Source organism: Aptenodytes patagonicus, chromosome 2, assembly GCF_965638725.1.
Source record: "Aptenodytes patagonicus chromosome 2, bAptPat1.pri.cur, whole genome shotgun sequence".
Classification (NCBI taxonomy): domain Eukaryota; kingdom Metazoa; phylum Chordata; class Aves; order Sphenisciformes; family Spheniscidae; genus Aptenodytes; species Aptenodytes patagonicus.
This window is the reverse complement of record NC_134950.1, coordinates 149132020-149154566: the sequence shown is the minus strand read 5'-3', so window position 1 is coordinate 149154566 and position 22547 is coordinate 149132020. Positions and strand designations below refer to the sequence as shown.

The window sequence follows — 22547 nt, the reverse complement described above, 5'->3', positions numbered from 1 at the left end:
CAAATGTCGGCATGAATCCCATCATGTATTGGCCCATTTTGGACTCCGGTCTACAACCAGTATCATTCAGACAGAAAATTACTTCAGAATGGAGAAAAAAAAAAAGACATTTGAGACAACCCCAGTTTACAGTAAGCCTTCCCAAACGCCTGTATATCTTGCTGGCTCTTGAAGTAGCCTGGACTTATTTCTGTTTGGAGGTAAAGGTTTTCAAATCCAGTTTATATAAATGGCTCAAGACCTTGCTAGACAAACAGAAATAAAGAATTGTCTAGAGTTTTTTTTCCCTCAGTTTCACTGAGGATCCTGAAACAGGAAGGCTACCCTGATGTCAAGAGGTATTTTTTTGCATGGCTTATTTTCCTACATCATTTCTCTTCCCAGGGTGTGGTGAAGGTTCGGTGACTGTCTTGCTTTTCCCCATCACTGCACGGATATGCCCCCACCCTGTAAACACTGATGTTTCATTGCAGAGACACATTGAGCTTTCAGAGAACTCTGGCAGGTGCTTCACCAGAAGCACGAGACCAGCCCCAGTTTAACAGAAATACTCATTTGCTTAAAGCTGCATCTGAGCTAAAGGATCTTGCTGAGCTGGCTCCCTGGCTCTCAAGCACCCCCACAATTAATTTCCTATGCAGCCCCACGACCTTTGGGACGTGGGTTCTCCTCCAGGTGATCCCCTCTTCCCAGCAGGGCATCCCACAGTCACAAGCCCTGCCCGGCTGCCCACGCTGTGGATCCACACGTCCCTCTCTTGGGCACAGCCGCTGCAGGCAGGGGGACTCGGGCACACCTGCACCCATTTGGCACCTCCCTTGCCTTGCCTTGCCCGCACCGCAGCCTTATCAGCATTAACTCCGCAATGTTGCAAACAGCTTAAGAAGTACCTGGTGGTGGAACATGGAAAACGAGGGATTCTCAGCAGATACATTTCTATGGAACATTCAACAGTTTTTACTGCAGAAGAGACCAGGAGAATCAGTCTTATGCAAGAGCAGGTTTAGGCTGCAATCTGGGCAGTTATATTTTTAACTCTATTTAAAGGGGTTAATGGCTTTTTCTCCGTTTAAAGACAGAGGTCCTGTCTTCCTTCCTCCAAACCCCTCAAATCCATGAGTTTATGGTGCTCTGTATCAATTCTGTTGTTTTCTTCAGTACCAATGAAGTAGTCTATCCTGATACATTAGCTTATGATGCTTCCTTATTTTTTATTTACTGTACTCTATGTGAATTTCAACAAAGGAAATGTAAGAATGCAAAAAAAATGGGCTCTAGCTTTTTTCAGTGCACTGTGATCCCAAGAATCCAGTTTGGAGATGGGCTGTCAGGCCACCATCCTGCATCAAACTCAACAGACAATCTTCCCATCCCAAGATCAGGCTCTCATACAGCTATCCCTCGTTTCTTCTTCCAAGTAATCCCTGCTATTTGCTTACATTATGCATTTATGTATTTTCTTAAATTGTGGCTCTGATTTCCCACAAGCACAAACAATGCTGACTGACCACCACAGCCCATCACTGGTATCATTAAAGATGACTCTGAACTCCACTATGGCCCCTAATTTCTATTGTTTAATATTTTATATGCACACTTCAACAAATGTGATCCCAAATCAGATTTTTCTACAGATAAGCAGCTGGACACACTGTGCCATACTCACTGATGGAAAGAAATGTTTAGCCTGACGTAATTACCTCAACCATTGACCACAGTGCCTGATGAGAATCATTCCATTATGTGACATCCCTGGAGGCATATTCCTCCTTCAGCCATGCAGGCATTTTAAGAACCGCTGGGAGCTGTAGCTGGGAGCTGTAGCATCGGTCTGCATGCTGATCTATGATGAGTAAATGTTGCTCAAACAGTTTTTGTCAGTGCTGATTTACTTGCTTTGTTTGTTTACTTGGGGTTTTAATAATAGTTTTAGAAGTCTTTGCTCCTGATGTATTTGACATTGTGCCATTGGTCCATTAGGATTTGGTTGAGTGTTGTGTATTATTTTTAATTTGCATTCGCAGTATGCTCTGTAATAACTCACTCTGAATTCTAGCAATGGATGCTGTGAATTTGTATTAACAGCAGCACTGATTTGTGCAATGTGTAGTAAAGTTCTTTGCAAAAGAATACTTACCGCTTCATGTCCTTTAGCATAGGAGATCAGAGTTTCCAAATAACAACAGAGGTTTTCCTTAGCAAATTGTTCCTGGGCTAATTGTAATGGGAAGGGTTTCAGCTTGGATGGAAATCATTGACACAAGCTGCTGCTGATGCCAAAAGTTTACATGGTTTCAAAAAGCAATTAGACACTATTATGGAAGAAAAATCCATGAGAGGCGACTAAACACACAGATAGCTCTGGTTCAGAAAGTCCCTGAGCCGTTGATTGCTGGAAGCTGAGAAAGGATCCTGGGGACGGATCACTGCACAGTTCTTCCCTAGGAGTCCGCTACTGGGCACTGCCTGAAGAACAGGCTGTTCTAGTCTGACCCAATATGGCCTTTCTTATGATCTCATGTTAAGAAGTCATGCTGAGAGCATTCAGGAAGAGAGAACGAATTAAAAAAAAAAAATCTCCCTTCAGGTTAGCAACTTGCAAGTCTTCAGGGTTTCTGCATTAAAGTCCTCCTTTGTATCTAATTAGAATTCAGATCCTCTTCCCCCCATCAGCTTCCTTAGGAAGAGCATACACACTGGACCGCACTACAATCATGGGCATTTCAATGCCCACAGTGCCCTTAATTGGATGAAGCCTTGCACAGTGGCTGGCAGTACAGCACTGATTTTCAGTAATTACTGGCCTCAAGTTTGCTTATGCTACAAGATGCATTTTTGGCAATGAATGTTCATCTGCCATGGGGCAGGATCATGATTGCTAAAGAGGAGCAGCTGGTTACTCGGTTAAACTAAAGAGAGGAATCTGGTGAAGCACACACAACACATTACTCCAACACATAAAAATCATAGCCAGTTTGCAACAGTGAAAAATCACTAATTTTGTGCACAAGGGGCAAGTCCTACCATAAGTGTGACATCTTACGATACACTCAGCATCTTGAAGACTTCTCCATGTGCCCTGACTTTTTACACCTTGACCTTCTCTGGAGAGTGAACAGTGCCTTGCAGGATGAGTTGTCACTGGCACACTTGATGAAGGTCTCAAAACTGGGCTACACATAACTGCTTTTAAACACCTAATACTTCAGCTAGTTTTACGTAGACCTCAGACTGTTTGCTAGCTGAATTTAGTTATTAGGTTATTTTAATAAAGCCAAACTTGTTACATTATAGGACACAAAATCATGTCCTGAAAAAAAACCCACCCCAGTGAAAAACATTGAGGCAAGACTGAAAAAGCATAGCAGCAACAGCCACACAAGGTGATTGCTGGGTTTGGATTTGACTTTTTTTTCTAATGGGGTACAGGAATACACTGGTTTTTGCTATTTTTCTTTTGTGAAGTGGTCTGGACAATTTGATGTCCTGGAGTTTGGCAGACAGCACCTCAGTTCTTGCTGTTTATCATTATTTAATAACGTTGCCTGGATCTGTGGGCAGAAATAAATGAAAAAGTTGTGAAATTCAGTGAACCAATGACTTTCTCCCAGTTTGAAACACATGGGTTTTGGTTTTGTGGGTTTTAGTTTGGTGGTTTTTTTTTTTTTTTGCTAAAAGCACTCACATTGATGACTACACTAAAAATACCCAAACAGTAGTCTTGCACCAACACCTCACGCCGGGGACTCTCATGCTTTGCCACAACATGGGACTCCAGTTTCACTGAATATCTTTAATACCTTTTTCTTCCTAATTGTACTAGTCATCTCTCCTCTTATCTGCAATAACTAATATCCCTGTGACAGCCATTGCTTAAATGAGAAGGCAGCATTAGGAAAGCATTTAATGAACATTAATTGCTTCTTAATATGATTTAGCTGCTGGAAATAAGAAGGCTAAGCTAGCTCCATGTGACCAGCAGCCCTACAGGCACCACCACCAGACTCCTTTTGAGATGCAATCCTATCAACCTGGGGGGCAGCAGCCCTTCACAAATGATACCCAAGGCTACATTTTACTTTTCCAAATTAGCAACTAAGTAGGGTTGTAGGAACTCAGCAACAAAGTCATCATGACACCACCTGGCTGATTAGTGATCTCTTCCTTCTGTGCAAGCCAGCAGTTATCAGTTCCCACTGACTTCAGAAGCTAATGGGAATCGGAGGCTGGGGAATGCTGCCAAGATGCAGCAGCTTTCAGGAGGAGGACAGGATGGGACACAGTCTCAGTGTACGCTGTTCGGTCTTTGCCTTTTTCTATGTGGCATCTTTGGCACCTGTACATTTATCATTTTGACCCTCTACATTATGTTACATGACACCGTTGCTTCTGACATGGCAACATGATGCAAGAGAAACTTGATCTCTGAATCCAGCATTCCTAAATTTGAATCCTGATTTACCATTGATTCTCATCTCACCCTTTAGTTAGGTCACTTTTAGCCTCTCTACTAAACTGCTCTGCCAGGAAATTAAGGCTGGTAACACCTAGAGATACTGTTACAATCAGTAAGTGTTTGTGAAGTTGTGGGTAAACACAAGTGCCAAGTCTAATTTAACAGGTATTGTTTATGATTTTCTTTGCAAGAACTTTAATATGACACAAAGATTAACCTTCTGATCCAGGAAAAAAAATATCTACTGGTATTATAGACTGGTGTTGGCAGCAGACCTCTAACTTGAAATACGATGTCCTCACTGACATCACTAAATTTCCCATGGATTAGCTGACAGTGATACTTCAGGACTCATGGGAAAACTGTACTGCAGAGGGAAATAACAGTGAGGGAAGAAACCAAATAGTTTTCTGGACTGTAATTCTTAGTCTTCTTTCATTCAAAGCTGAAATAGAATACCACTAGACTTTCTAAAATGAAAGATTTATTGTTTTACATAGAGTATTTAATGGCTATTATAAAATAGTTGATAATATCCACTAACATAAGCAGGAGCCTTCAAGTTTTACAGAGGTAACAGTGGGATGGAAATTTCTAGTATCTGCTAACCAGTGAACATATACATACCTTGAAAAGCTTGACTGTTGACCCCTACATGTTCATATACATTCCAGTTGTCAACTGGATTTATAGGATAGGCCTGAAGCTGAAGTAAGTTTTTTGGAAATGGTGATGAAACATCTTCATGTTCAAGACGTTTATGATTCATGACAACCTCAAAACAGCAAACTTCTTCAGGACTTCAGAAGTCTTACCACTGTCCTAGTCGTAAGAGAGAAATAAAGTACTTCAAAGCCAAGAGGACAACTGAGCTGTGCTCACAGGGGAACTATGCACTGAGCCAGTCTGATACCTGCTACCCCTTGGCAACACCAGCCCACAACTGCTTCTAGCCACCAGCACCCACAGCACCACTCACCAGGGACATAACAAATGCCCTAAAAAATAATTAGATATTTCCTGGCATACCCCATCACAGCTGGTGCTGTGCTGTTCCTCTGAGGGACCATAGGCATGCTGCTTATTGTCATATCTAACCACTTACCAGTCACAATATCAAGTCCCTCGTTACTTCATTTATATAGCTGCAGCAGAGCTCTTACCTTGAGGCTTTCCAGACATTGTTTGAAAACATAAGAACAGCAGCTCCGAGGCTTAGGGGAATGCTTGCAGATACAGAAAACAGGAATGATAGGGAAGTATCTGCAAAAACAGGGTGTCAGTCAGCTGGCTCACAACTGAAAGACTGCTGTAAGGTATAGCAACTCTGCTACCCACTCTCTTAATAAAGGGGGCCTAATTAATGGTGCCTTGTCACCTTACTAGGTTTCTCATAGCAATGGTTGGTCTTGTGAAAACAACACTAAGTACACAGGCAAAAAGATGCAAACTTACTACACAAACATTTCTTTACCAAAACCACTGCAGATACATTTTATAAAAAAAAAAAAAAACAAACCACGAAACAAAGACCACATTGAATGTTATTTTTAAATAAGATAAAGATCTATTAAGGCAGCAGCAACCGCGCTGCACCAGCCACGGGGCAGGGCAGGCTGCCCGGGCCTCCCCCAGCGGCTCCTTGCCGAATAACCCCCGCACACTGATCCCGCCGCCGCCTCCACCCGCTCTCTGGCACCGCAGCGCCCCCGCCGCCCCTCCCAATTAAAGTTTCGACAGTATTTTAACTCCCTCGCACCGCACGGTAACCGCCCCGCTGCCTTTGCCACCGAGAAGCGCCCCGAGCAGCCGTTACCAAAGGCCGCCCGGGTCCTGCCCTCACGCTGCGGCAGCTCGCAGCGCCGAGCCGCCTCCCGCCGTCCCGGGAGCGAGCGGGGAAACGGAGGCGGTAGCCCCCTACCGAGCCGCCCCCGCACGGCGGCCGCCACCCCCCGGGAACCTGCCCGGGGAGCGCCGCGCCGCTCTCCTGAGGGGAAAGTTTGGCGGGAAGACCGGCCTGCCCCCGCCCGGCCCCTCAGCGCGGCCGCGCCAGCCTCGCGGGGGCGACCAGCCCCTGCCGCCCCGGCGGGCAAGGCCCCGAGCGGCGGCCCCGATGGGAGGGGGGCTGATGGCGGCGGCGCAGGGCTGCGGCCGCCGGAACGGGGGAGGGGCGGGGCGGAGAGCCCCTGTGGCTGCCATGGCCGCCTCCCCCTCCCCGCAGCCTCCTTTAAATACTATGGGGCGGCCGTAGCTGCGGTGGGCGCCGCTACCGAGCGCACCATGCGGGCTGTCATCGCCTTGGCCGCGGCGCTGGGCAGCCTGCTGCTTGGCGGCTGCCTCCTGCGCCTGGGCGGCCAGCAGCCTCTCCGGGCCAGGTAGGGCAGCTGGGGGGCCTCGCCCGCTGCGGTGGGGCTGCGGGGCGGGAGAGCCTGGAGCCGGCTGGGGAAGAAGGAGCGGGACGTGGCGAGCCCCCCGCCGTCCTCCGCCGGGAGAGGGGCGCGGCGGAGCCCGGCGCAGTGGCCCCCCGGCGCGGGCTGAGCTCGGCTCGGGTGTTCGCGGCGTGTGAACGATTCGTGGGGAGGAGACCGGCGCTGCTCACGCCTGGTGATGTTTAATCACTGGTTTTCACAACTTTGTTTTCCCGTCTTGCTTGCCAGGGGCTGGGAGGAGGACGCAGGAGTAGCTGCTGTCACGCCGAAAGTGGTGCGAGCCCTCAGGTCCCCCTTGCCGTCCCTTCCTCAGACCGAAAACAGGTACGGGCTGCCCGCCTTCAGTTACTGGTAGCGTGGGTCCGTGTGGAGGGGTCTACAGAAGCAGAAATTTGCCTTCGCTCCAATTCATTCTTCCTTTTGATTTGGCAGCTTAATCAGAGAGAGCATTAGAGACTTACTAGACTGAGGAAATAAAAATTCACTTTAATAAATTATTTGCTCGTAGGCCCTCTTAATGACGGCTGTCACTCTGCCGTTGGTTTTGAGCCCAATAAAATGTTGCGTATAGCAGTTTTGTTAACATACGATGCAAAAAGTGCTTGCTGAATGGCATGTGCCAGGTATCTTTCATTCTTCTTTCCAGGAAGGTGGAGCTGGAGCTGGGTAATATTGTTATCATTTTTGTAATGTGTATTTAGTTAAAAATACAGATTTCTCCTTTAAAATCCACAGGATGAAGGCCAGACATACGAAGCCTTTTTCATATTGTGTAGCATCTTACTTCATGGGAACCCTTTCGCTTGATCCCTTGTCTTGATCTTTTAGATCAGCGTAGATCTTTGCTTTACAGCCTGTTACTTTATACGGTGACGTTTAATATGAAAATAGTTGACAAAATTAGCTGTGAAACAAGTCATGTCTTATGTGCAGGCTTCAATATTAACGACTGTTTTCGTGCTCTTGAGTCTTCACACACTGTAGGAAAACTAATAGTGCAGAAGAGGGTGGTGTAATCCACACATGAGATATTACTATGTAAGAAGTAATTTGCAAATATTTTTGCTATTCTCTTTTACTTTATATGGCCTCACTAACATTGCAGTTCCAATGATTATTTTATGTTAATATATATTATGGTCAAAAACACATGATAAAAATTAGAAAGAACTTGGGAATTGGGTCTTTAATGGGAACTGTGATGTCCTGGTTATATTGAAGTCAATGGTGACAGTGCAGTTAACCTTACTGAGGCCACCATTTCACCCAATCTAGCTGAATTTGAGGTTGAAACAACATATGCTTTCCCTAAGTGAATGCAAGTGACGTTAGTTGCAGTAAGCATTGCAGCGTACCCTAACAGTAGGTTTCTTACATGTTTCCAATGAGAGACCCTTGTGCTCCCTGACTCAAAATTTAGAACTTTCACAAGCCATAAGTTTATAACATCTTTCAAAATTAAAGTGAAACAAAAGGAACAGGAACATTTGCAGAATTCTAACTGCTATTATGTGCTTCTAGCCTGCTTCTCTTTCCTGTGCTTATTTTTCCCTTTTCTGTTTTTTTTTCCTTCTTTTCCACTCCTTACAATTTATTGGTTTTGCAGTATGTACTCTGTTCTGCTTTGGTTTTCGTAGCTGTCACTCTATTCTCCTCTCCACTCTGTTTTGTGTTATGTCTGTGGTTGCCCCCCGCCCTGTCTTTTCATACCCTTCCTTTTCCCTGCTAGTTTCTGAGCTGCAGTCTCCTGCCACTCAGCTCTGTGTGCTAAACCATGGAGTCAAATTGACTAGAAGTGCTGGCAGAGAGCACTTCAGAGAACAGTCTAGCTACTTCCCTTCTGCTGTTAGTACACTCACAACTGGAGCAAAGAAAGTGGAAGCAACACCTGAAGAGGGCTGAAAATCCATGGCATGTATGGGTCAGTTTTTAATCTCTGTAATAAGGCAAGTGAGCATGAGATTTTAAATACATGTTTTTCCTTAATCTACTTGGAGGATTTTGGCACCAATTTGGAGCTAGTTTTGATCAACCTGAAATTGTATTTCTTAGTGACTAAGTAACTGCAAAAGTGTGACAAGTAAATTATTCATCAAAAAGTTTCATTTCACTCTAGCTCCTGTAACCGTAGAGTCTTTGAAGGGATGGTTTGCTGGCTGAATCCAAGAGAGGATGTTCTTTCTCACGTGAATGACTACGCTCAGTAAGCTGGCCTGACAGGAGTTTGTGGTGCATGTTTGGCATATGAGGAAGGAGAGAGAGCTGCTGGACTGACCAGGAGCTGTTACTTAATCCAGAGAGCAGCTGGACTGGGCAGGGAGCCATGCTAGAGGGGTTTGATCCAGGCAGCAGCTGGACTGGGCCTGGCTGAGGGCCCTGCTGGAGAGATTTGATCCAGAGAGCATCTGGACTCATTCAGGAGATTCAGACCAATCCCTCAGTGATGGAGATGGATGGTCTGGTCAACAGGAATTAGATTCTAGTTTGCAGTGGGGTTTTGCTGCAGTATCGATAAGTTTAGCAAAAGGACAGAAGAGTCCCTCGTTGAAATAGGTTGTGCAGGGGTTAGTGAATTTTTGAATCAGATGAGGCTACGTTAGTATGTTGATGCATAAAACTAGGAACAATCTATTGGTGCAGACTTCCTGAAGTATGGTTCTCCTAAAGTACCCTGACGGTTTGAATAGCATTGCAATGTCCTTTCCTGCGTAAGAGTAAGAGGATGTGTGTGGATGTTAGGTTAGACTCTGATCTCTTCATCAGTTTGATGCATTTTTCTGGAAACCTAAGATTTTCTCACCAACTTTGGTGGGAGGATCCAGGAAAGGAAAAAGAGAAAAAAACTGGGCACTATCCTTCTTGAACTCCAAGTATGAGTAATCTAGACAACCTTCAGAATCACAAGCTAATCTTTCTTCTTATCATGATTTCCTTTGCTGTTGGAGGCATATTTGTAACCAGACATCTCCTGAAGAATCTCTAAGGCCCTATTATTCTGTTGCCTCGCAATACTGAAAGCTAATCTGTTCTTTCAGTTTGAGTAATTCTTTTAAAAGGATGAAACTGAAGGGTGAATGGATGAAAAGCAGGGGATTGGTTCAGACTGTCATAGATACTTAGGCAGCTATTATGCACAGCAATGTTTAATTAGATGGTGACCAGGCACCTAAGGTTCTCTGAAGATGTGTGTCTTAGTAAATAACCTTGAAGATGTGGTTTGTCTCTTACAGGACATTTCTTACCACTTTTTCTTGTTAAGTGTTAGATCATAGAATCATAGAATTGGTTAGGTTGGAAAAGACCTTTAAGATCATCAAGTCCAACCGTAAACCTAGCACTGCCAAGTCCACCACTAAACCATGTTCCTAAGCACCTCATCTACACGTCTTTTAAATACCTCCAGGGATGGGGACTCCACCACTTCCCTGGGAAGCCTGTTCCAATGTTTCACCACTCTTTCAGTAAAGGAGTTTTTCCTCACGTCCAATCTAAACCTCCCCTGGCGCAACTTGAGGCCATTTCCTCTCGTCTTATCACTAGTTACTTGGGAGAAGAGACCGACACCCACCTCGCTACAACCTCCTTTCAGGTAGTTGTAGAGAGCGATGGGGTCTCCCCTCAGCCTCCTTTTCTCCAGGCTAAACAACCCCAGTTCCCTCAGCCGCTCCTCATCAGACTTGTCCTCCAGACCCTTCACCAGCTTTGTTGCCCTTCTCTGGACACACTCCAGCACCTTGACGTCCTTGTTGTAGTGAGGGGCCCAAAACTGAACACAGTACTCGAGGTGCGGCCTCACCAGTGCCGAGTACAGGGGCACGATCACTTCCCTACTCCTGCTGGCCACACTATTTCTGATACAGGCCAGGATGCCATTGGCTTTCTTGGCCGCCTGGGCACACTGCTGGCTCATGTTCAGCCGGCTGTTGACTAACACCCCCATGTCCTTTTCCGACAGGCAGCTTTCCAGCCACTCTTCCCCAAGCCTGTAGCGTTGCATGGGGTTGTTGTGACCCAAGTGCAGGACCCAGCACTTGGCCTTGTTGAACCTCATACAATTGGCCTGGGCCCATCGATCCAGCCTGTCCAGATCCCTCTCTACGTAGAGCCTTCCTACCCTCAAGCAGATCAACACTCCCGCCCAACGTGGTGTCTGCAAACTTACTGAGGGTGCACTCAATCCCCTCATCCAGATCACTGATAAAGACACTAAACAGAACTGGCCCCAAAACTGAGCCGTGGGGAACACCACTTGTGACCGGCCGCCAACGGGATTTAACTCCGTTCACCACAACTCTTTGGGCCTGGCTGTCCAGCCAGTTTTTTACCCAGTGAAAAGTACGCCCGTCCAAGCCATGAGCAGCCAGTTTCTCCAGGAGAATGCTGTGGGAAACGGTGTAAAAGGTTTTACTAAAGTCTAGGCAGACAACATCCACAGCTTTTCCCTCATCCACTTGAACAATGTGACTGCCTTTACAGTGTGACTTCCAGTTTTTGTCTTCCAGCCTCCTGTGCCTGTTAGTAGGGTTTCCTACTAAAAAAAGCCCATTGTTAGTAAGATTTCTCTAGTAGTCCCCAAATTTATTCATGGAACCAGTATCATTTACACTGCAATACTATGGTTCTCTGGCAAATCCTCATGTCTATGCCTCATACCATCCTCTCAGTTTTTAAGCTGTAACTGCAAGTACAGTTTAAACTTGCTTAAGCCAACAGTACAACCAAAAGAAGTAGTCTTGCACTTGTCCCACCTTTAGACACTTGGTCCTCCCTCCCTCCCCACCTGTGTTTGTGCCGGCATATTTGTTTGTGTAGTCACAGCATTAATTGCAAAATAGAGGGCTCAGTACTGCTAGTACTTATCAGGGGGAGGTGACAATAAGAGGAGCTAGGTAGTCTTTTCTTTGTTATGAGGCCCAGGGTGTGCTATGTTAAGCTTGGGCAGAAAGTCTAGCTCCTTTTGTACTGCCCAGGAATATATAGCAGATAAATAATGCCAGCTCCTACAAGGGAAGTGAAAACAGTTTTCTTAAGCACTATTTAGATATACTTTATATACAAGTAATAATAAGGCAGCAGTACCCTGAAGAACTGACCACCACTACTCTGTTACTCTGTTTGTCTTTGTTACTCTACTTTGTTACTCTGCCAGTTTTAAAGCATTCACTTACTATTTCCCTAACTTACTCTGTGTCTCCGCAGGTCCAAGGCGAGCACAGTGTAGAGACTGTTGGGGTAATTGAACAGTGGGAGGAAGTGATTGAGGAGCTATGAGTAAACAAGTTAGTATTAATACAGTATTCCATAGTGGTGTTTTCTCCAGTTCCTCTCTCAGCAGCAGATCTTTATGCAGGCCTAGGCAATAAACAACTATACTTAATTAACTATGCTACAGAGACCTGTACATTCTGTCTCTTGTCAAAATATTGCATTCTGGCAGGCAGAAGGGGAAGAAGAGACAGGCTATTACCATGATTATGAACAGTAGCTTAGTATATTGCACAAATAATTTGCTACAGTTTAGATTAGTCAGCACTGGTGGCCACTTCACTAATTTTACTGCTCTCTTAGTATTTTTTTCCTTCATTCCCAAGTGATGCATGCAGACATATTTTAGGAGCGCATTTCTAACACATGCCTCCTGTATTAGTTCTGTCTAAATGAATAGGTGTTCGGCTGAAAGCTGCTGCCAGGACACATTTACGTCCTGACAGCATTGAAAGGTTTCCCAGCCTCTTTCTGTTTACTTGGTCCAAGTGAAACTGCTCTGTCATTCTGTCTATCATGTACTATTGTAACATCATTTTAGTGTAAGTACCTTATTCTTTTCACTTTACCCACCGTGAGACTCTGAATGTTGCGTGTCATGTTATGTGTCATGCGGTTTATGGATTTTATAAATAAAAAGTATCTGATCTTATGTATAACTCTGGTGAATGCACCAGGAAGTCTTCCAAATAATTTCAAAATGCAGCTTGTCTTAAAGACCTGATTTAGCATTCCTTAGACAAGCAAAACCTCCATGGGAACTTGAACAAGGATAGTAGGACTAGTCTCTTTCACAGTTCCTGTGATTAATGTTACAAGACAAATTCTTACTTCTATGGTTTGATACAGCCATTTTTATGGTCCATTTCACCAGGCATTTAAATTGTGTATTGCCTTACTAATCAAGGTGGTGTGAACCTTAAAAATGTCACTATATTCTTATCATCTGATTAATTTGAAATAGTGTCAAAGATAGCACTTAAGAGCATCCTTCCTAGGGAAGTATGGATTATGGGTTTTTAATAGTATTCAACTAATAGACTATGAGATTCAAATATAAATTAGTCTCTTCAAGGGAGAGATTAAGACAGAAGGTATTCACAATCTGGATAGTGTTGTCCAGTGCCAGTTTGGTAGGAGGATATAGATGTGCAGTTTTGCATGCAGAAGTTATCCTTTTTAGCTGGAGATGCTCAGCTGGAACAGAGTTGAGAGTGCTGCTTCAGGCAGACGAGAGCAGGAAGCCATAGAAAAAGTGCAACAACTAGTTCTGCTGGGCACGGAGTGAATAAAGCCAATAAGTGGGATTTTTCCTTATGCTCAGTGTGGACTTAACTCCTGCTGAAATTAGGGGTGAAATTCTTGGTGCTTTCAGTGCTGCCAGACAGTCCAGTTCTGAGCTCTTTTGAAAATCTCACCTCACATTCCCTCAGTTGTTTCCAGCTGATTTTGTGGGAATTCTGGAGGATTGGCCTTTCAGTCCTGGGCATATCTTTATGTTATGGTATAATTCATACCATAGGAAATATATATTTCCTTTTTCCATCTGTTCCCCCCCCCCCAACCATTCATTCTTTTTTCATCCATCGTATGTCCATCCATTTTCCTACTCTGATAACTGTTTGGGGTTGAGTTTGGTTTTGTTTTTAAAGGGCTTCCCTTTTTTTTCCCTCCCTGTACCACTGCTCTCCCAGAACTCCATGTTAACTGAGGTATCTGTCTGTCTGGTGATTCCCTGCACTAAGGCTCCCTATAGTCTCAGGACTGAATGCTACAGGTGCAGCAAAAAGGGCCGTGGACTTTCCATATAGTTTCTCTATTTCTTATTCTAAAGGTGGGTGCAATCCTTATCTTAAAGAATTTTACAGTTTAAGGAACTGCTGTCTTCTGAGAGCAAGATATAGAATAACAACGTGCTGATAAATATGGCACATGGTCTTAATCTACTGTGGATTTATTAAAGTACAGATGGTGTACTTTCTGAGTTCCTAGAATTACCATAAGAAGTATGTGGTCCTCAAGCTGTTTGTATATGATTTAACCCCCCCCCCCCCCCGTTTTTCAGATTTTGGCCAGTGAGGTTGGCTTTGAGAACATCTAAACTCTAAAGGAAATGCAGCAGAAATTTTCCTGTTTCATCAGTTTTATGAGTTCAAGCCAACAGGATATTACATGGTTTCCACTTCAAGTTCTCACCTAGCTTAAGAGTTTGCAAAATTATTTGAATGTAGCCTGATATCTGCACTGTTAGGCATGTTATCTGATTTCACTGCAGAATTTTTAGTGCAGTTCTAAGTATTGAACAAAGATTGTCATCCACTAGGTCAGGTAAATTCATTTAGTGATAAATGTTGCCTACCGTAATTGTCCTAAGTGATCAGAAATCTGATCTGAGTCTAATGTCTGTACAACTCTGTGATGAATAATGCAGAAGTCTGGACTGCCCCTTGCACACCCCTTTTATCTGAATGCAAAAATCTTTCACTCATGTGAAGCAGAGGCCATTCTGATGGTGAAACAGAAATTCAGAAATGTAACTTTTACTAGAGTAAGTCATTATTTTGCATGTCTTGCAAATAAATTGGTTTATTTTTGTATCTTTTTGCACCATATAAAGAGCATTGAGTAAATTTTGTGTGGAAAAAGCCACAGAAGAAGCATTTTGGTGATCTATCTTGTGCCTGCATTATATGGATAAATAATTTGGATTAAAATTCGTGTCTGGTTTTCCCCACAGTTGTGCCATTTTCACCAATCTTTACATGTGTCATGGAAAGGGAAGGGAAGACTCCTTATTCCTTTTTTCTCCCCTTGACGGCTGTAAAAGTGATTGTCAGGATTTAATGACAAAACAGAACAAGGATTTATTTTGCTCATTCTTTTTTATATGACTTCTTCCTTTTTTGAATTTTTCAAGTCTTGAAAATGTGCACATAAAAAGCCATTACATATTAAAAAATGAGGCGACTTAGAATCATAGAATCATAGAATCATTCGGGTTGGAAAAGACCTTTAAGATCATCGAGTCCAACCATAAACTTGCTTCAGTTGATCTTAGTGCTATGAATGTAAAAAGACTAAAAGTCTGTTGAGTAAAGCTTGTATTTGGTTGAGAGAATATTTATTCACTGCCCCACTGATCTCAGGACATAATTAATAGGAAGCTGTAAGGACTTCCTATTAAGTAATGATTCTCTGCACAGAGTTGAAACCTACTTGTGAAAGAATGTTGTTTCTCTGACGATTCCTGTAAATGCACCTCTCAGCAAGCTGATCAAACCTAACGGCCTGACTTGGTTTTCCTGGCAGGCTTCGTGTGTTAAAGAAGGTCTCCTCTGTCCAGCTGTGGCTCAGAAGGGCTGGGGCCACTTCTCAAATCAGCATCCAGCATCTTGATTTGTAGTTGTAATGAAAGACTTATTTGCAGCAGTAACATGCACTTGGCTTATGATATCAACAGTTCTTTTTTTAAGTTGCTGTTTATACAGCAAAGATTTGCCTGTAGCCATTTCTCTTACTTTAAGCTGCAGCTGCAGAAGAATCAATTGAGCTTACTGAGTTAAAGAAGCAAGAGAGAGGAAACATGATTTAGTGCTAACTAAATTTGTTTGGGAACTGGTGTTGGGTTCTTTTGTGAAAGGGCCCGCCTGGTTCTTTGGTGTAGACAGAACCATTCAGACCAAGCTGCAATAAACCTGTGTGCGTGAATGGTGTAGGCAGAATATTTGCTGGCTCTTACTATGTAAGATTGCTAAGTTGTGTGCTTGATCCTCTTAACTGTGTGCTCTGAGAGCCTTCTGCCCTCGCATTTGTATATCACTCCTTGAAAATGGATTAGATAAGGAGCTGTGTGCAAAATCAGCCAAGGAGCTCTCAGTAGGTAGTGCCAGCTGTTACTATGTATTAAAGTCACTGCAGAACTGGAAGGACAGGGGTTTATGTTGTATTGTCTTACCATTGCCCTCAACAAGGGGCATGCAGACTGCATACTTCCTTAGGGGCACTGGGTGTATACTGGGAAGAAGCTTCTGATGGTGGAAAGAAAGGGGGAGAGATGATCTCTCTCCTCTGCAGCCTACATCCTGGGTGAATTGCTCTTATGGAGAGACTGATTCACTAGAAAATTCATGGGCAACGGAAAGAGAAGGAAAGGCGCTTTGTTCCTTCTCCTCCCCTGTCATAGCTATGAATATGCCAGTCAGTTCAAAATAAACAAGCATTTATTCTGCTCTTTCTTCTTCACTCAGACTTCTTCTCATTTGAATTGTTTAAGATTTTAATTGTTTAAGAAGAGAAGGCTCAGGGAGGACCTTATCAATGTATATACATACCTGAAGGGAGGGTGTAAAGAGGATGGAGCCAGGTTCTTCTTAGTGGTGCCCAGTGACAGGACCGGAGGCAATGGGCACCAGCTGAAACACAGGAGGTTCTCTCTGAACATCAGGAAACACTTTTTCACTGTGAGGGTGACTGAGCACTGGCACAGGTTGTCCAGGGAGGTTGTGGAGTCTCCACCCTTGGAGATACTCAAAAGCCGTCTGGACACGGTCCTGGGCAACTGGCTCTAGGTGGCCCTGCCTGAGCAGGAGGTTGGACCAGATGATCCCCAGAGGTCACTTCCAACCTCAGCCACTCTGTGATTCTGTGACTTGAAATGGCATCTTTCCCAAGTAAGAGCTTCAAAATCAGCTTGTCAGAAATCTTGTTGATAAGCAGTCTCCATGTTTTAACAGGTAAAGGCAATGGAGTTTTGGTCCTTGTTAGTAAAGGAATGATGGTTCAGAAGCAGAGCGCGTTGTGTACAAAGCAGGAAGACCCTTTCTTTTTGTGTATGAGTGCCTCTGTACAGAGATGGCTTGGTTGTTCTGTGTTTCTAAGAACAGCATGGGTTCTATTCACTGCGGCAGCTCATACCCAGGAGTGAATGACACAGCATGTGTCTTCTGTATTTCTAGTTCTGGTTTGGACAAATAGGTTGCAGTGTCCAAGTGCTCCGTAAGTGGTGAATCAGTGGAAAGAACCTAAAAGGAACGGGATCGGGGGGGAGAGGGGAAGATGATGAGGAGCAAGGAAAATAAAAATGCTGGACGAAAAAACTTCATGATAAATGACAATACACACAGCAGAAGGTTGATGACAGAAGAGGGTGATTGTATGAGATTGAACCTAGATACAGGGTGAACTGAGGTGAATGGAATAAGACCTCGGTATCTCAGTCATTTACTAATTTACAGCTCAATCTTCTACCAGGACTGCCAGAGAAAGAGGACCACACAGGAGTTTGGTGAAAATAAGACAACAGGAATTAAAGATCACTGTCTGGCATTTGCCTTGGTTCCTTTTACAAATATTTATTCTCACTGTGTAAATAAAGAATAAACAAGGGAGGAAGTATTAAGCTCAAGTCAATAAATTAAGGTCCAAGTAAAAAGATCCACTTCACCTGTGGTGTTTCCTGTACATATTATATTGGCTCTGAATATTGCATTTCATCAACAACTTTAGGAAATCACATCTGCTAAATATTTTATTGGTGAATATTCTAAATATCTTCAAAACATAATGTTCAAGAGGTTTCCCATTTCAATTCTTCTTTTTTTAAATTACATTTTCTGATTACAGTGTAAAATAGAAAATATAATTCAGACTATGAAATAGGGTTACTTTAAAGAATCAAATATTTTATAGTCACTAGCAGAAAACTCTCCTTTTAAACAAGAGCTTCACAGTAGAAGTCAATAAGATTTCTTTGGTAATGTTTTCAGCTAAATCAACCGTTATTAATCTTATTGTCATAGCAAAGTAAATGTGACAGCATTGTCAGAATATGTTCTCTCTTTTAAAGTTTGTTGCTTTTTCTCCCCCTCCCCCCGCCCCTCCCTTAAACAGAACAACTGTTAATAAAAATGGAATTTACCAGTTGGAACAGGCTTCAAAATGTAAGGCAATTCAGGACAACATTTTGTCATCATCTATCAAGAAGAAAAGGTAGGTGTTTGCTGTGCTTTCTGCTTTATTTATTTTAAATAGAAGGGTAAAAGATTGACCCTTTTACATAATTCTCGATGATACAACAGGAAACTGAAATTGTTCAACCAATGTTTGTCTGCATTTTTTTTCACATGCATTAGATTTATTCGAGGTTGGATTTTTTTTTTTTTTAATTTTCACAGTATAAGTGAACAAGATTTCTCCTTGCCAGTTAGTAACATTTTATTCCAAGGTATTCACAGGAAGGTAGAACAGAATCCATGAGGTATAATTTCATTCTTGAGTGTCTTTTTCCTGATTGGTGAACACTCCTGCTATGAGCAACCTCAGTTAATGGATTCTTTTCAGCATATTCACTAGAGTAAGTATAGAAATGTACTAGTATAAAAACTTGCTAATTAATTGTACTCATTATAATAACTAGTCCACAGGAAACTAATTATTCAATTTTAGATACATTGAAAAAACACCCCAAATTAATTCTGGGTTTCAACTTGCTGTTCTACCTTTTCCTGACATGGAAAAAATATTTGATACCAACCCTGCTCAAATTGCTTGCCACTTGCTAAAGTGAAGATGGGAGAAGCTCCCCATTGCTTTTTTGTAACATTTTGCCTATATGGATGCACCAATAAATAAAACATTGTAAATAAGAAAGGCTTTCCATTAGGAGCGAGTTCCAGCTTAAAATTAATTACGTGCCATGGTGTCTTTAGAATTGGAAGCTTCCCCCCCCCTTCCATTTGTGAAGAGAAGAGAAATGGAATGAGAAACAAAAGCTCTGCTAAAAATAATTATGTGCATTTTCCCATTCAAAGGACTGGAGAAGTCAAATTTTTCCTTAACACAGAAACAACATTAAATCATGATTTTAAAACTTCTCCTGTCTTTTCTGCCCCCTCCTTACTTTCTCACTGTGTTTTGAGATCTTTCACCTATTTTTAATTCACCATATTGCCAATATTCTGTCTTTACTCTTTTAATTCTTCCTTTTTTTTTCTCCGCTATAACCTCTTCTCCCATCAATATTCCACCTCATCAGCAATGCTACCACTGAAGTTTTTACTCTTTTGAAAGGTGGTAGACCACTATGTTACTGATGTGCTGCTAGTGAGAGCTGAAACAGAGATTGGCAAACAGAGGTCAAAGAGTTGACTGAAGAATTGAGTGATTAACACCAAGAGAAGGACAAGCAGTTGCCGAATTGCCTCCAAAATCCAGTTAGAGCAATATAAATGCTGTTATTTATCCCATGTGTTACAAAGTTATACAGGCTGCAGGAATGCAGACGTGCTTTTCATACCTAGAACATTTTGGAGCTGAGCTTGTAGGAGAAGCTTTAGGAATTGTGAGACGTTTATTCTGTGGCTAAAGAGAAAGGAGCTGCACCATTTAACGAGGCAGAAGATGAACTGGGCAGGTAGGAAGAGAAACTGATGAACAAAGAAGCAAGGGATTGCTTTGTGCCATGAATGTTGCAACTCATTGCCCTTCACTGAGAGAAGCTGCAGGGATCTTTGTTGCTTTTTTCAAGGCGTGACCCACAGGCAAGATATATAAATGCTTTCTATTGCAGTTCTAGACTTTCAGGGACATTCTGGACACTCTTGCCTCTTAAGTTGACAGAAAGGGAAAAACATTACTAGTTTAAAGCTTGTCAAATGATTTGATAGTAAAAAATGCTATGTAAGTGGGAAGTTATTATTATAGCAGGTATGTGCTGGTGGTGATAAAGAGCCTGAAATGCTGAGTTTTGCTGGCAGTTCTCCATTTTTATTCTAGAGCAAGCCCTGTGCACGCTGTCCTGAGGACTTAAAAAACTGATAGGTTTTTTGGTAGTATTAAAGCGTCCAAAGGCCAAAGGGATCCTCCTTTTCTCTTGCATTTCCTGCTGTTGTTTTTCTTTTTATTTGTTCCTTTCTTGAACATTATCTGCCAAGTAGGAATATCTTTTTTTCATTCCTGCTGCTCAATTTTCTTTCTAATTCAAATAGCTTTTTTTCAAGTAGGTGTTTAGTTTTAGCAAGTAACCAGTGGGGCTGCATCTGTCTCTCTGTTCTGACATTTTACCTATTGTCTCCCTACTATCTCAGCACTTCCGTCCTTGCTGTTGTCCTTTAGGTACCTGCCAAAAATTAGAAGATACTTATACTTTGTCAGTGCCTCAACTGTGCATAATAATTGCACCTTAGCCACTGCAGTTAATGTAGAAGGTCACTGCGTACCTGACAAGTACTATAGGCAAAAAAACCGCTTCCAGGTGTTATTTGTCAGCAAGGCTCATAGAGCATTATAAGTGAGTTTCCTACAACAGCAAGTTATTATAATGGTTGTGGTGCAGGTGGCAGACAAAAACAGGACAAAATGTGTTTCATTCACTATTCTCAGCACTGTAATTATTGTCCTGTCCATGTATTTTTATAGTTCAATTTACCTGAGCTTTTTTATCTTAATAATAAAACCCTTTTAGCATCAGTGAATATGTGCTGTAAGCTCCTAGGTGCCAGTGGAAATATATGTATTGTCCCAGCTCTTTAAAATGGAGCAGTGGAGAAGACGACTGTCTGGGTTACAGCAGGGCCATGAAATGATACTCTGATGGCCTTCTGGACTGATTCCATTGGAGTTTCCAAGGCTCCTTTAAAGCAAGAAATGCTAAAATAGGCTTTCTGAAAGGAAAACAAAGCTTTCTGGGCTGTAAACTCAGCTGCAGCAAATCCCAGAGCTTCCCTTTGAGTCTTTAAAAAAATTAATCTATGGGAATATTGTCTGTATTCGAGTAGGGTTCATTTCATGGAAGCCTTATATCAGTGTGAGCAGGTGTGGCGGCTGCCCTGCAGAGCTGCCGCAGTCAGGAACTCCTGTCCCCCAGGACATGCTGCTGGGTTGTCTCTGCCACTTGTGGTGCTGTGCCAGTGCTGCAAAGATGAGTTCTGACAGCCTATAGTGTCTTTGTAAATCACAGGAGGAGCAAAACTGGATGCACAGGTGAAGCAGAGGTGGCGGTGTGCCTTGTAAGGACCTGTAAGTGGTGCTTTTCTGGGTGAGCTGGTGAGCTTGGACAACTCCAAGCAAGAGTGATTCCACCCAGTAGAGAGCAGTGGAAAGGCAGCAATGTTCTTGCATTGTAATTGGTGTTTTTACCCTAGGTGCAGCTTCTGTTACATCTATAAGAAGGTCCTTACAGTTTCTGACAGTGAGTGCCCGTGTTTCTCATGAGGCCTCAGAACTAGCATTATGGATGATGCTTTGATTTTTCTCCTTACCAAATGTTTCCCTGTAACTTGCTAATAACTTGTCAGTCCATGCGATTTGTTTCTGAGCTGATGGTAATTTTTCTTTTCATTTCTGACTCTGATCTTCATCTTATCAATGTCTGTAGGCTAGAATTTGCTTTTTCTATTTTTTTTTCTCCTAGATAATGATAGCCTAAGTAACTCTTCATGCCCCGTTATCCTATTAATTTTCAGAATTTTTCCATAAGTCCCAGCATCTGAGAGTTGTTTATTGTTTAGCCTTAAGGAATAAAACTAGATGAGTGATTCAACGTCAGCATAGGCTATTTCGGTCCTGTGCTTCTATCCCATCCTCCCCCCACATGCACTCTCTGTCCTGCCCTGTGCTGGTACTGACACTGTCTGACCCCACAGTGAGCCAATTTAGGTAGCAGCTTCAGCAAGAAAGTAGTTCCATTTTCTCTGGCTGCAGTTCCAAGGCTGCTAATACAACATACCAGCAGGCAGCTGCCAAAATAGGAAGGCCTTGTTCCCAGTTTCTCTGCTCCCATCACTCCTTGCTTATACTGGCTGTGGTGTTCGGTGGAATCTTTCCCGATCTGCTTTAACACACTAAAGAAGAAGAAATTGTATATGCATATTTTTTTCTTTCTGGGTTATTTTTTTGTCATGGTAGTGAATTAAAGTGGCCTATGAAGGCATTTGACAAGTGCAAAAGCTGGCAAAAACAAAACAGAGGTGGAGTCAAGTAAGTACCAGCAGTGGCACAAGGGAGAGAACAGATTGGGAGTTGGACTGGAAGGAGGAAGAATGTACTGCACCAGGTCAGATCAGCTACAGCTGCAATGAAACTAATCTTGCTCTTCTCCCACTTCTGCCTATTCATTCCTGCTCTCTTGAGTTGTGCAAGGGCTCAGTAAAATCAGCTTAGCCACAATCTAGTTCCTTTAAGAGTTTGCTAAGTCTGGAGAATGAAAATAGTACATGTAGTCACAGGTGCAAACTTGAGCCAAAGACCAATTCTAATGCAGAATTCCTCTAAAAAGTTTCATTTCTTTTTCCATGTGGAAATGGGGCATGATTTTACTCAGGGGTAGATAAACAAGTTAACTTTAGCAGTTGCAGTACTTTTATGAAGCAAACAAAAAAAGGGATCTGTTTTTTCAAATG

At 42.9% G+C, this 22547-nt stretch overlaps 1 protein-coding gene across 1 annotated transcript in view; it reads left to right on the top strand.

Annotated features, from left to right (window-relative positions):
• The first annotated feature begins 6721 nt into the window (after positions 1-6721).
• Positions 6722-22547, top strand: part of ST8SIA6 (ST8 alpha-N-acetyl-neuraminide alpha-2,8-sialyltransferase 6) — a 49839-nt gene continuing 34013 nt past the window's right edge. Inside the window, exons 1-3 of the mRNA XM_076331634.1 lie at positions 6722-6831; positions 7114-7209; positions 18040-18138. Of these exons, the coding sequence (XP_076187749.1) occupies positions 6737-6831; positions 7114-7209; positions 18040-18138 (290 nt within the window). The 5' untranslated portion in view covers positions 6722-6736. The remainder of the gene's footprint in view (positions 6832-7113; positions 7210-18039; positions 18139-22547) is intronic.